Raw genomic sequence first — 16,241 nt, forward strand, 5'->3', positions numbered from 1 at the left:
AATCCATGTATCCATTAAAAGTAAGTGGAAATGGACTCGAGAAAAATAACCCCTAATCCCACAGCACAGTAACAGCGAATGCACACCAAACATCTGATACTGGTTATCCTCTTTCCACTTCCTCTTTCCCATTTCATCTCCTCCCCCCCCCCCCCCACCTTCCCTCCCCCTCCTCCTCCTCCTCTTCTTCCAACTGGCATATCATTGCTTCAAATACATAGCAAAACAGTACAGACTATTGTCTATATGATGATAAATTCTTCTTAGTTTAGTTTATGTAATTGGTACATAAAAAATCTACTTACCAAGCGGCGGCAGAACACACACATAAAAGACTGTTGTGATTGGCAAGCTTTCGGAGCTAGTGGCTCCTTCTTCAGGTAGAAGGGATGAAGGGGAAGGAATAAGGGTGAAGAAAAAGGACTGGAGAGGTCTAGGAAAAGGGGTAGATTTTGGGAAAGTCACCCAGATCTGTGGGTCATGGGAGACTTACCGTATGGGACATACCCGTATGTTAAGTCTCCCCTGACCAGCAGTTCTGGGTGACTTTCCCAAAATCTACCCATTTCCTAGACCTCTCCAGTCCCTTTTCTTCACCGTTCTTCCTGAAGGAGGAGCCACTGGCTCTGAAAGCTTGCCAATCACAACAGTCTTTTATGTGTGTGTTCTGCCACCACTTGGTGAGTAGATTTTTTATCTATCCAATTACATAATTTTATCAATAATTGATTGTTTTCGTTGTTATCTTTGCATATCCTGTGGATCAAGTGTACGACGACTCACTATCATGGTAGATTCACACGCAAGATGCTACATTCTGTGGAAACAAGATTATATGTTTGTCATTTATGTACCTGGATTTTTAAAATGTTTTAACTCTACAACATAATTTGGGAATTGTAACCCAAATATATATATTCAGCAATTTATCTGTGGACTAGGAGTAATTGTCAGGTGTAAATTACTTTAATTTGTTTTTAAAACTTTCACTATCTGTAAGCACCATTCATTCAAAAGGGAGATGGTCAAATATTTTTATGGCTTTGTACTTCACTACTTTCTGTGCTATAGTAGGGTTATGTTGTAGTCAGTGGATGCTGTGCTTGTTCCTAATGTTACATTTATAATTTTAAGGTCTGATTTTTCACAACCTCCATTGTAACACAGCGATGGCATTGTGATGTTGGTGTTAGTAGGCTTAACTTTCTAACAGCTATCTCCATGATGTTTGAGAATGAACATATTCATTATCCTTTCAGCAAGTTTCTGTGTGATTAATACTTTGTGTGTGTCTGTGAAACTGTCCCAGAAAATTATTCCATATAACATTAATGAATGGAAGTATGCAAAGTAAGCTAATTAATGGTTTCAACATGAAATCAGCAGTTACTCATAGATGAGATAATGCTGAACCCAAGTGCTTGAGAAGATCTATAATATGTGATTTACAATTCAAGTTCTGGTTGATACCTCAGTATTGCATTAGCTAAGGGAGGGAGAGAGGGAGGGGAGGGAGAGAGAGAGAGAGAGAGAGAGAGAGAGAGAGAGAGAGAGTTTATGTTCATATGTATTGGTTTCAATTTGAACTCTACCCTGCAGCGATGTGAGACTGAACTACATCCATTTTAATGGTTTGCAAAATTTTATGATGAAATTGTTTCTGGTTCTCTGACAAGAAGTTGCAATGACACATATTTCATTACATTTTTAACTGTCATGGAACTGGAAGGAAATCAGATAACAGAAACTGATAACTGTTGCACAATTTTCTTTAGCAAAAATTTGCACCATTTATCAACAGACAAGAACAATGCTTTACTTTATTTTCAGATATATTGTTAAGAGATTTCGTATAATACCTGTGGTTGTAGAGAAATGACTTGCTTTCCAAAAACTTGAGTCTGCTGCGTAACACTGCCAGTAGCTGAAGGTTCTTCTTGTGCTGTGTTTCCACTGATATGTCGGCATGCTCCTACATGCTGAGGCCAATGTTTTCTCTGCAAAATATTTTCCTAATGTAAACCATGGGCATATGTTACCAGGGAACTATCTATATACATTTGGTAAAATTTACATACCAATGCTGGTAACATGAAAAAGCTAATGCAAATGATACACCAAACTGTAACATGTTCTAAAGAAAACTTACTGTTCTCTGCAAACATAACAGTTGCAAAAGTAACAAGAATCTAAGTTCATCATTTATACTGTGTGATAATTTAACTGTTCAAGAAACACTAAGGAAACACATAATATCCCAACACATGATCAGATATTTAAGTTTTACAAGACAAAGTGCAGATTCTATCATTACCTCAAAATTGAACGGGTAAACTGGTTAAAGGTCCAAGTACAGCACAAATATATAAACTTCATTTTAACAAAACCAAGTGGAAAAATGGCAAATAGCATGTTTTTCATGGGCCACCAGAAAAGTGTAGACAAACATAATGGAAGGTAGCCCACTGAGCTGATGAGGACTGAGTGAAGTTGATTTGAGAAAAGATTCTGAACATGGCAGGTGATGTCGCTGTCATGGATGCTGATAACCAGTACATCATCACTGGATCTGAGTTAGACATGTAAGATGTTGGGTGGATAGGAAGGATTCCTCTAGATAAGTTCATAAATAGGAGAATACATTGCTGGAAAAAAGAAAAATTGCAACACCAAGGAGGAGTTGTAAGACATAAACCAAAGTTTTCAGGCATGTTTCTACATCTGAAAGATGATATCTATTCCAATTTCATCCCAGCTGCACAAGAGTGGCGATAGCAGCACTACTATGAGGATGCAAATCATGTTTCGTTTAAATATGTGATGTAATGGATATGATCATCAGCTATCTTTGAAATTGGTGAGTTGATACTAGTCAAGAATGCCTTTAAGGTGACAAAGATGCCATTATGAATGCCTCACTGAGTTTGAACAAGATTGCATTATCAGGCTATGAGAAGCTGGAAGTTCCTTCTGCAATATTTCATTAAGACTTTGCAGGAATGTGGCCCTGTACATGACTGCTAGCAGCAGTCACGAGAACGTACGGTTGCAAAAAGACTGGGGTCCGGACAGCCATGTGGCACTGCCATGGGGGGAAGACCATTGTGTCCAGTGTATGGCTCTGGTACATTGTACTGAATCTGCAGCAGCAATTCGAGCAGCAGTTGCCACCACAGTGACTCAATGAATTGTTACAAATCAGTTACTTCAGGACAGTTCTAAGCCAGATACACTGTAGCATGCATTCCACTGACCCCAAACTGCCACCATTTGTGACATCAGACATGCCAAGCGAAAGCTCACTGGAGGGCACAGTTGAGGTCTGTTGGGTTTTCTGATGAAAGCTGGTCTTGCCTGAATGCCAGTGACAGCTGTGTGTTGGTTAGGGTGAAGGCACTTGAGGCCCCACAACCAACCTGATAGTATACAAACACATTGGACCTACATCTGGAGTAATGGTCTGGGGTGCAGTTTTGTATGAGAGCAGGAGCACTCTCATGGTTATTCCATTCAGCCTGACTACAAATCTGTACGTCAATATGGTGACTCGACCTGCTGTGCTGCCATTCATGAACAGTATTCCAGGGGGTGTTTCTCAACAGATTAATGCTTGCCCACATACTGCTGTTGTAACCCAACACGCCCTACAGTCTGTTGATATGTTGCCTTGGTCTGCTCAGTTACCAAATCTGTCTCTAATTGAGCACATATGGGATATCATCCAACTAGCATCATCCACGAACAACACTATCCATCCCTGTTTGACTGATAAAGTGCAACAGGCATGGAACTCCATCCCACACACTGATAACTGACACCTGTCCAACACAATGCATGAACGTTTGCATGCTGGCATTCAATATTCTTGTGGTTACACCTTTTGTGAACGTATCAGCATTTCACAATTGCAACACCTTGTCTCACAGTTACATTAATCTGTGATCTCACAACATTAATCACTAAATATGTTACCAAGACAAATGTGTAATATCCTGGCTACTGAGATGATGTTTTAATTAATATCTGTTTAGGATCAGCTGTCTGTCTATTGATTTGATTATAAATTCTGAAATACAGCTATGTATTGCATTTCACCTGCAAGAGAGATGCTTTTACTCTTTGAACTGTACTTTCTCCCTGGAGAGCTAAACCTAAAGCAAAAAGCAAATATAAATGACACACACTGTTACAGTATGTGATTAGAACACATGTGTACAAATCCTGAAGATAATTGTAACTTATTGTTGTCCGTCATTAAAGGTAATTTTATCTTACTTTGCTACTGTGACGAATTTGTTAAATAAATGTAAAAATCGTCAATAATAGTCAAAAATTAGCTAATCGCATGATTAAATAAAAATCACTTTACAGCCAACTACGGACCATGTTTACGTATATTAAACGTCTGGAGGCTGTCGATCTCCACAAACATAAAATTTTAAGAATTTGTTAAAGGTGTGGAAGAGAAGATACTATAATTTTCCTACAGGATAATACGATACAGTGTTGAAAACGTATTTAAAAAAGTTTCATTTTATAAATGGTGCATTTCCAAGAGTGAATGTACATGCAAGGCTTCTGTAGGATCTTCGGACATTTGGTTCATGATGTTTGCTGATGAATCTCCATCATGGTCTTAGGATACATCAGGAGGCATTTTTACTAATAATTGAAGTAATCTGCTGTCCAGCTACACATTATTGTACCAAATGATAACTTACACTAGATCAGTTTCTGAAGCTTCTATACAAAGTCCTAAATACTAAAAGCAATTTACAGGGGACCAGTAGAGATCTGCAGTTGCTACTACACAACGAGCTCGTTGAGCATCATTGATTACTGTCCTACAATTCTCAACAGGGACTACCAAACTTTCAATGACATACAGGAAGTAGTCTAATCAAGAGTATTCAAAACAGTGAAGGGAATGTGTATTTCATTTATATAGATAACATCGAGTGAATTTAACTCAATTAGACTTTATTGAGAACCTTCCCTGCCACAAAATAATTTCATTTCAAGGAGCTTGCATTTTAATTAACTTCAAAATAACTTACTTCAGTAGATTATTTCCTTCAGTTGTAGGAATAGTAACTTAAGTAACAACAGTTACTTATTTATCTAATCCCCTGCCCACATCTGAATTAAAATTAAAGGCAATGTTATATGACAGAGACTCGTCGTCAAATATTTTGGAGCAGTTTAGCTTGGAATGGAAAACTCGAAACATCATCAAGGAGATGCTCACGAATACGTCCTCTAAAGTCAGATTCATGGGTGAACTATCGGAACCTTTTGAGATCAGAACAGGGGTCCGACATGGGGATGGTCTCTCACCACTGCTGTTTAACTGTGCACCCGAAAAGGTTGTGAGGGAATGGAATGCAAGAACAAGAAGGGGAATAAGACTTCGAACAAAAAACAAAGGAACCACGATTAAGTGTTCGGCATTTGCTTATGACATGGCGTTGCTTGCGGGAACATGAGAGGAGGCTAAAGAACAAATCGACGAGTTACAAGAGCAAGCAGACGAAAAAATGAAGACCATGACAAATATACTAGATACTTCTAAAAGAATTAAAGTAGGAGCTCAAAAAATAGAGGTGGTTAGGAGTTTCAAGTACCTAGGGGAATGGATTGAATGGAACAACCTCAAAGGGAAAGCAATGGAAGCAAGAAGGAGCGAAATGGAACTAGCTTTCCAGAAAACCAAAAACACGTACAATAAGAAAGCCATGTCTTGGAACACCAAAATAAGGCATTATAACACAGTAATTAAGATGGAAGCACTCTATGCAGCAGAAACACTACTCATGGGGAGGAAAGGGCAAATGAGGAAATTGGAAATCAAGGTGAGGAAAATTTTGAGGAAGATCATGGGTCCCAAATTCCAAAATAACAAACAAGGTTTCTATAGAGGCAAAGCCCTCTATGCAAAGTTGGACAGACTCTCGGAAACCATGAGGAAAAAGAAGAATTCGTTTCTATGGACACACACTCCAAATGAATCCTGACAGACTAACTACACAAATCTGACTTATTTTTAAGAGAGAGAGACAGAGAGAGAGAGAGGACCAGGCCCAATTGGTTTAAGGAAATGGAAAAGGAGAGAACTCCAGATTACTGAAGTCATGTGAAAGAATGGTACAGCCAAGACTATGACCAAAGACAAAACTAAGAGGTTCCAAGTTAAGATCAACACCAGGAAACCGATTCAGATATCAGAGGAGGAGGAAAGAAAGAAGAGATCAGATAGAATGAAGAACTATTGGGAGAAAATGAATGAGAGCACAAGCATCTAAGAAGTGATTGATTTTTTTTGTGGTGGGGAGAATACATGACAGGACTAGCAAATAGCAGATTATGGACTTGTAATTGTTACTAGCATATTACTACATTACTGTTATTGTTGTATTGTACTGCATGTGTATTAATACTGGTGTTTGTACTGTTCCACATATATCTGTTGGAGAGAGTGAATTTATGTAAACCACGATGACGCAGAGCAGCCAGCCAGCCACAAAAATGTGTGTCCTTCACAAATGAATTTCAATCTAACTACCTTCGGTGTCAAAGCAAACAGCAGGAGACCGAAAAAATGTACAGCAGATATCCACAACGGTGGAGGAACTGGCTTCAGGAAGTGAAGTGGTTATGGAACAACAATTCCTAATGAAACGAGAACAATTTGCCAAACAGATAGATAACTAAGCAGTGGGTAAAGAACAACAAGTTTTGCTATGTATCAAGAAAGGCATAAGGAAGCTGTTGAGAACATAACTAATGTAGGTTTACCCTCAAGGAATAAGGTGGATCGATAACTCAAGGAAGTACAAGATCAGCTTGGAACAGAATTCACTAAATGGAAACATGCATGAAGGGTTTAGAAGAGATGCAAGATGCAATCAAAGATGGTAGGAATGGTTATATAGGAGACTGAAGACAACAAACACTTTGTTATGAGTCACTATACAATTACACATGTGGATCGGTACAAGTACACCAGACCAAGTGAACAGGCTTACAAGAACCATCATCTAATATTTGCGCAAATGTGCTGATGGAGGAGAATGACAACTTCAAATGTTCTCTTCTGGTAAAAGAACCATGATTCCTAGTGTGTTTATCCGTAGTTTTTGAGGAGTACTACTACAAGCATGGTCAGGAAAAAAAAAACAGTTATGCATCTGGATATATGGAAGGAGATGGTAGTTTATGGGCTACAGTCATAATGGATATCTACAAAACATACAAGAAATTTGAAGGTGCACTGTAAAACTATTATTGGTCAAGAGGTACACAAGAAAGACTTATAAAGAAGGTCAATAATCCCAAACCATTTTCATATAGGAATGGGAACTTAAGAAGATTCCTTGAGAAATATTTGAATAAAGCACATTATTGTGACTAAACAGTCGAACATAAGGGTATTTTAAGAATACTGAAGGCCAAGCTACCTGATAATAGGCAATCAAGTTACAATGACAATCAGAATAGAAACAATAGAAAGGAGATAAGTAATGTTGGTGTCCCAAGCAATAATAACATACAGCACGCAGGACAAAGACTGTAGAATGAGAATAACAATTTTAGACAAAACAGGAATAAACAATGAAGATATGTTAGAAGATACAATCCAGGCTACACCAAAATAATAATCGGAAATGCTTGAACCACAATTTACCATAAACAAGACTTACAGATAATCAAGGATGGAGAAAACAAGTGCCAATAATCTCAGAGGTAGAAGAGACCAATGTTCAACAGGGCATAGATGTTTAAACAACACATGACTGAGTCACACCCCAAAGGATTGGTCAATAGAAAAGCTACAAGACACTATCAGCCACAAGTTCACTGCTTTAGGCACAAAGATAGAATGCGTATAGTTGAAGAAATAACAGAAGATATAAATCCATGTGCCCAAGTATATCCAACAGCACAAATTTCAGCTACAAGCGTCAAAATATTAGATGTCCCTGTAAAGTAGTACTTGATACTGTAGTGTCCATGAATGTGACATCAAACAATTTGTTTAAGAAATTATCCCGCAAGGCAGAGCTTCTAACATCAGTACCAGGTCGCAAACGTCTGGATAAAGACCATGCTGAAGGTTAAAATAGGAAATGCAGCTTTGGTAAGTGTTTTTCCTTGTAGTTCATAAATTAATTGAGGACTGTTCATCGGACTAAGTATAAGAAAGAAGGACTTAAAAGCAGACTTCTCGACTGGTAACATTAGTTTTTGCGGCAATGGAACTATAGCCCAAATAGGTCTCATTAGGGAGGAAAAGGATCATGTAAGATACTGTCATGGGAATGGAAAACAAACTTATATGAAAGAAAAAGCAAGAGAAGCACCCACGTGAAGAAGAAAGTATGAAGCTGCTCGGGATATCAGAACAGGTGCAAGACAAATCTAATCTATTGTTTTTTGTGTGTCATGTCATTTTTTCCTGTTTTGGTTTTCTATTATTTCAATAAACTTTTTCTTAACTAAGTTTCAGATCTTAGAAAACTTTTCTGTAAAAGAAAAAGAACATAGATAAAAAAGACATGACATATTAAAAAACAACAGATAACCTTAAGCTTTGTATAACTACAAATTTACAATTTCTGAAACTCAAATACCATCCCTGAACTTCCAAGAAGCAACTTATTCTGTAGACATAAGGATCGCTGGAGTGAAAACTGTCAAATAACTGTAAAAAAGTGCTATCTACAATCACTAAAAGTCCCATACAAAATAAAGTGCATAATTCATAGTAATGACATATTACTAGACAGAAAACTCGCTCCACAATGCACTATGGATGTCATTCCACCTAGATGTAAGAACAATATAATATAATATTACATAGAAAATGCATAGACATAAGTACACTATGAAAATTATAACAGCTCAACAGCAACACTTGGAAAGTGTCATAATTTGACAAAATTTATATCTGAGGGACAGATGGGAGTTTGAACCTCACTTCTCCTGAATGGAAGTCCAGTGTTTAAACCATTGCACCAACATTCTCAGTGTTCTATAATAGAGAACATTTGCCCGTACATATTATGCACACTACTACTGCCATATTTATGCTGCTAATCTTCCTTAAAATTCTCAAGTAGAAAAAAGAAAAATCTGTTATGTACCAACAAATATTTTAATGTGGGAATTCTACTGTCCTCCAATGATGCATTTCCTCTAGGTGAGGTAAGAAGCTGATAACTGAACAAACTACAATGACATTCTTTCTCCAGATGACAAGCAAATAAAACAATAACAAAGCAACACTTCTATTTCTAACTCCCTCTCGGAAATTTTATCATTTATTTGTTTTTTTTTTATGTCATTATTTCCATTAAGTGTCATATTTATAGCAAAATATATATTTTAAACTATTACATTAATGATATGGTTATAATAGAGGGAAACATTCCACGTAGGAAAAATATATCTAAAAACAAAAATGATGTGACTTACCTAATGAAAGTGCTGGCAGGTCGACAGACACACAAACAAACACAAACATACACACAAAATTCAAACTTTCGCAACAAACTGTTGCCTCATCAGGAAAGAGGGAAGGAGAGGGAAAGACAAAAGGATGTGGGTTTTAAGGGAGAGGGTAAGGAGTCATTCCAATCCCGGGAGCGGAAAGACTTACCTTAGGGGGAAAAAAGGATGGGTATACACTCGCACACACACACATATCCATCCACACATATACAGACACAAGCAGACATATTTAAAGACAAAAGTCACACACACACACATATCCATCCACACATATACAGACACAAGCAGACATATTTAAAGACAAAAGTCTTTAAATATGTCTGCTTGTGTCTGTATATGTGTGGATGGATATGTGTGTGTGTGTGCGAGTGTATACCCATCCTTTTTTCCCCCTAAGGTAAGTCTTTCCGCTCCCGGGATTGGAATGACTCCTTACCCTCTCCCTTAAAACCCACATCCTTTCGTCTTTCCCTCTCCTTCCCTCTTTCCTGATGAGGCAACAGTTTGTTGCGAAAGCTTGAATTTTGTGTGTATGTTTGTGTTTGTTTGTGTGTCTGTCGACCTGCCAGCACTTTCATTTGGTAAGTCACATCATCTTTGTTTTTAGATATAAACTATTACATTAGTATGAGAATACTACTTTTATTGTCCATTCAGTTGAAAGATCTTGAAAATGTTTACTGAAAAAATAAGCTTACCTGACAATTAGTGTCACAATAAGAAGTATTCCAGCAACAGTAAAAGATTGCCTCCTTGCCACAATAAGAGCACCACTGCTTCTTTTTTGTTTCTTCAACTGCCCTCTTTTTCTCCATTTCCCATCGATGCTTGGCTTCATTCATCAGGCGCCGATGCTCTGTTAGCAGATTTGCCCGAAGCTCCGATGCAATCAGATCTTCAGAAACAAAAATATAGACACTATACTAACAAATCAAAACAAAATCAACTTAAGGTACATTGTGCAAATCATTCTCACTGCATGTGCCTTTACAAAGTAAAAATTTACTTTAATTCAAACACTGTATACTATATTGTAAAACAAAACAGTATTTTTGAAGCAACCAATAACGTGAAGAAACAAATTTTAGAATATGCACACAGATAACATGACTGATGAAAGCAACAGAAGTGACTGAAATAGAAAAGGTATGGGGTAAGCAATTATGTCTTGTGTCTAATATGCCGTGTTGGTCAGCTAATAATAAGTGGGTCATTGTTTTATCTGTCAAAATCTTCTGTTTTGCATTTGAAAAAAGAGTGAAGGAGAAACTTTTGTAAAAAGGAGACAGAGAGAGAGAGAGAGAGAGAGAGAGAGAGAGAGAGAGAGAGAGAGAGAACATCTATTTGTGGGTGTTGTGAACAGAGCTAATAAATACTTCTCTTTTCCTTAATTTTCTCGTACCTGTCTCCCTCTTTCTCCAGTAAAGGAAATGTACAAAGACCATTACACAAGGAGGTCAGGGCTACCTACATTGAATTTTCAATCAGCAAAGTAGGTAATACTCTTTGGCACCCAGTCAAAAGGCTGGTGTCATATAGATCCCCAAGTTAGTCTATCGAAGTCCCCTCACATGACTAAAACCTACATCTTCTCAAACCCATTTCTTGTAATCAAACATTGGTTTTGCCCCACCCTTCTTTCCACTAATTAACTATTTCAAATGCCTCTGGAAGTGTTCTGTCAAACTGATCCTTCTTTTAATCACCACAGAGCTCTCAACCCCCCCACCCCCCATTTCAATTCATAACCTTTTCATTAGTTATTCGATCCATCCTTCTAATTGCATTCTTCCATAATGCCATATTTCAAAATTTTGTATACTCCTTTTGTCAGTATTGCTTATCACCCACATCCATACTAATAATACAACTGTAAAACTGGCATATCTGTTTGAACACATTAATCTCCAAACTACTCGATGAATTTTCATGGGGTTTTTACAGATAACTTGAGTGTCGCTTGGGGGGCAACATACAGGCTTTATTTCATCAAAATTGGATCAAAAAATAATAATAAATAAATAAATAAATAAATAAAAATAAAATCATTATTTAAGCTAACTATTGTGTATGTTTGCCCAAACATGCTAATCTCCAAAATGACTACTCAAATTTTCATGCAGTTTTCACATGTGACTTGAGCAAAGGGTAGGGCAACATTTAGGCTTTATTTCATCAAAATATGAACATCGGAAAAATTTTATTGTAATTTAAAGTTTTATCTAACATTGTCTGCGTAGCTTAGTGGTTCGGATGGTTAATCATCACGGTGTAGCACGCCAAAGAACCAATGAATGGTGCTGTTAGTTTTTTTAACTCAGTGACAGACATCTTTTCGGAAGCACGCATCAGTAGCATAGTTAAGCACCACAATCTTATCTTTATGAATACAAACTGATACTGAATTTACTTGGCTAGGATACACAGATTTACTGATTTCGCTTTGTGTATTATACACTCAACGACATTGCTTTGCCTCAAGCGTCAAACCAGCCGTCTAAATTTCCCATTGTTATTTTAAGCAACCACTTTCGGCGCTCAAATAAAATAAATTCAAAACTTATACAGCTGAAAGGTGTTTTTGATTCGGCAGTCTATATTGAACTGCAGAGGTCCCGCAACCATTTTTAAAAGGACGGACTTGCAGAGACTTCCTTTGCTTCCTTTGATAGGTTTTATTTATATTTGACTTCCTTACTAGGGAATTTTTTTATCTCAGCGACAGAAGTATTTTTAATCTTTACAAATACAAACTAACATGGAATTTATTTAGCCACTATATCCAGGTTTACTGATTTTGCTTTTTTTTTTATTAAAACTTAACAACATTGCTTTGCTGTTTTCGATAGGCTTTATTTATATTCCTTGTTATGAAACAAAATTATTAAGTTTACTGTATGATTCAGTAGCCTACTCATTAAATTTTTTTATTTTGTTTTATTTATGAATAAAACTTCCTATGAAGCGGTCAAGTCTTTATGAACACATGAGAATGGTTAGAAGACTGAGGGCTACGTGGTGTTAAGACTCCAATGAAGATCATGAGGTGAAACTTGATGTGGCTGGAGAACATCAAGCTTTAACTTGCTCTTTGGGAACTCTTGCAAAAGTGAGATATTATGTAACACTGATCAAGAGTGTCATGCATTACCTCGCGACTCAGAAACCTTCACAGGCCAGACGCTGCATGCTGAAGGCACGGGCCTTAGCGTCAGTTACTTTTAGCATGGCCAACTCTACGTGGCTTACGCTTGTGTTAATGAAACAAACAAGCTTACGATTAATGTCCCCAATCATACTACTTCAAACACTGTATAGCAAGAAGCTTTGTGAGTCAAAAATAAACTCCACACATATGAAGTCTCGGGCACAGCTGTAAATAAATACCTGAGCAATGCAGTGTTCTGCAGCTAGTTTTAAATATAAGGCTACACTGCTGAAATCCAGCAGAGACTTCCTGGAGTTAAGTTTATATTAATAATTAACACGGCTGATCCCGGCAGAGGTTCGAATTCTCCCTCGGGCATGGGTGTGTGTGTTTGTCCTTAAGATAATTTAGGTTAAGTAGTGTGTCAGCTTAGGGACTGATGACCTTAGCAGTTAAGTCCCATAAGTTTTGACACACATTTCGAACAATAATTAACATGAAACTTCCTGGCAGATTAAAACTGTGTGCCCGACTGAGACTCGAACTCGGGACCTTTGCCTTTCGCGGGCAAGTGCTCTACCATCTGAGCTACCGAAGCACAACTCACGCCCGGTCCTCACAGCTTTACTTCTGCCAGTAAAGCTGTGAGGACCGGGCATGAGTCGTGCTTCGGTAGCTCAGATGGTAGAGCACTTGCCCGCGAAAGGCAAAGGTCCCGAGTTCGAGTCTCGGTCGGGCACACAGTTTTAATCTGCCAGGAAGTTTCATATCAGCGTACACTCCGCTGCAGAGTGAAAATCTCATTCTGGAATAATTAACATATTTCACTTTTGTAGAAAAGCATTTATCACACTTGCAAGTCCACATTTTATATCCTAATTGGTAGAGCCATCATTGGTTATTTTGCTGCCAAATGACAGAACTCAACTAGTACTCAGTGTCCTGTTTTTCTAATTGTATTCTCTCACCTTTGCCTGATATAGTTTGGTTACACTCCATTACCCTGGTTTTGCTTTCATCGACATGCCACACAGTGTAGTCCTGTGAGCTGCTGCCCCGACAGACACCTGTAGCCAATACAGCTCCGCATTCACAAGCCACGTGACACTGGCTGACTTCCTGGTATTCATATATTAGGAAGCCTTAATAGTACCACCACCAGTGGAAATCTGGTTTCTACTTCGATGAGTCTCCGAGTACAGTGCATTATGTCCCTAGGAACGATAGTGCAACTGATTTTGAACTTGCCTACAGCAGTGACATCAATTGTCACAGACTGAGTGCTCTTTCTTGCACCTTCATGGAACTATAATGCGTATGTGACATTTCTTCTTCCTTAAGTTCCTTTTGCTGAGAAATTGTTTTTGTTGTTCATGTTCTTGTTTGCTTCTTTATAGAAATAAAGTTCTATTGTTTGTTGCTAACTGGGTACCTTCTTACTTTCTATGTGTACCATCCCACAATAGGATACTTTAGCTTCCTTTACTGTCTATTCCATTTACCAGACTGAATGACATGAGAGACTCCGACTTGAGCCCTTCTCAGCTACCACCTCCTATTCATATTCATGTCCTTAGACTCTTAAAACTGCAGATAGTCTTTGTACAAGCTGTAGGGAGTCTTCTGCTCCCTGCATTTTGCCCGTGCTACATTCAAAATTTCAAAGGGTGCATCTCAGTCAACACTGACGACAGCTTTTTCTAAATCTGCAAATTCTATATCTGTAGGTTTATCTTTCTTCAGTTTATCTTATAAGTCAGAAGATCCGTATTGCCTCCTGTGTTTCTATATTTCTCCAGAATCCAAATTAATTCCCCAGGTCAGCTTTTACAAGTAGATTCATTTTTCTGCAGATAATCAGGTTTTGCACCCATGACTTGTTAAACTGATGGTTTCATAATATTCACACTTGTTGATACCTGTGCAATTTGGTGGTATAATTATTACATGCTTCTTGAGGTCTGCGAACTTTGCTTGTCTCAAACACTTCATGCCTTCTGCAACAGTTTTGTAATGATGTAATCGTCTTCTATTCCAGGTGACTGGATTCAAATAAGGTCTCTCAGTGCTCTGTCAAATCCTTCTCATAGTAGTGAGATGGCGGGGACAGCTACATTCACTTTCCCTTCCCTTTCCATAATACTATATTGAACTTTCTTTTGTTTTACAGCCCTTTATACAATGAAGTGCCAAGGAAACTGGTACAGGCATGCGTATTCAGATACAGGCACAATATGGTGCTGTGGTCGGCAGTGTCTATATAAGACAACAAGTCTCTTGTGCAATTGTTGGATCAGTTAATGCTGCTACAATGGCAGGTTATCATGATTTAAGTGAGTTTGAACGTGGTGTTATTGTCGGCGCATGAGCGAGTATACCATGAATATCAGGAATCCGGTAAAACATCTAATCTCCAACATCGCTGTGGCCGGAAAAAGATCCTGCAAGAATGGGACCAATGATGACTGAAGAGAATCGTTCAACATGACAGAAGTGCAACCCTTTCGCAAACTGCTGCAGACTTCAATGCTGGGCCATCAACAAGTGTCAGCATGCCAGCATGCAAACCATTCAATGAAACATCATCAATATGGGTTCTCAGAGCTGAAGGCCCACTCATGTACCCTTGACAACTGCAAGACACAAAGGTTTACGCCTTGCCAGGGACCGTCAATACCAACATAGGACAGTTGATGACTGGAAACGTGTTGCCTGGTTGGATGAGTTTCTGTTTCAAATTGCGTTGGGCACATGGATGTGTATGGGTATGCAGACAACTTCATGAATCCATGGGACCTGCATGTCAGCAGGGAACTGTTCAAGATGGTGGAGGCTCTGTAATGGTGTGGTGCATGAGCAGTTGGAGTGATATGAGACCCCTGATACACCTAGGTATGACTCTGACAGGTGACACATACGTAAGCATCCTGTCTGATCACTTGCATCCATTTATGTCCATTGTGCATTACCAAGGACTTGCGACACTCCGTACGTGCAGAATTGCTAAAGAGCAGCTCCAGGAACACTCTTCTGAGTTTAAACACTTCCGTTCGCCACCATACTCCCCAGACACGAACATTATTGAGTGTATCTGGGATGCCTTGCAACATGCTGTTCACAAGAGATATCCATCCCCTCGTACCCTTACGGATTTATGGACAGCCCTGCAGGATTCATGGTGTCAGTTACCTCCAGCACTACTTCAGACATTAGTTGAGTCCATGCCACGTCGTTTAGCGGCACTTCTGCATGCTTGCGTAGGCCCAACAAGATATTAGACAGGTGTACTAGTTTCTTTGGCTCTTGAGTGTATATTTCCTAAACCTTTCAGCCTTCCATTCTTTGCTTAGTACTATCTTGTCTTCAGGGCTTTTGACATTAATATAGCTGCTTCTCTTTTCTCCCAAGATTTATTTAATTTTCCTATATGTGGCCTCTACACATATTCCATTGTCAACCAACCTTCAACAGTTTTGTATTTCTCCACTAGCCATTCATGCTTTGCCATTTTGCAGTTCCTCTCAACCTCAGTTTCTAGACATCTGTATTTCCTTTTGATCGCTGTGTTTCCTCCATTTTATAT

The 16,241-nt window shown here is 38.4% G+C and overlaps 1 protein-coding gene across 1 annotated transcript in view; it reads right to left on the reverse strand.

Annotated features, from left to right (window-relative positions):
- The window catches only part of LOC126236096 (uncharacterized), a 301,836-nt gene that overhangs the window by 56,322 nt on the left and 229,273 nt on the right, over positions 1-16,241 (reverse strand). Inside the window, exons 11-12 of the mRNA XM_049945164.1 lie at positions 10,209-10,405; positions 1,860-1,997 (exon numbers count right to left, since the gene is read on the reverse strand). Coding sequence (XP_049801121.1) covers positions 1,860-1,997; positions 10,209-10,405 — 335 coding nt within the window. The remainder of the gene's footprint in view (positions 1-1,859; positions 1,998-10,208; positions 10,406-16,241) is intronic.

Source organism: Schistocerca nitens, chromosome 2, assembly GCF_023898315.1.
Source record: "Schistocerca nitens isolate TAMUIC-IGC-003100 chromosome 2, iqSchNite1.1, whole genome shotgun sequence".
Taxonomy (NCBI): Eukaryota; Metazoa; Arthropoda; class Insecta; order Orthoptera; family Acrididae; genus Schistocerca; species Schistocerca nitens.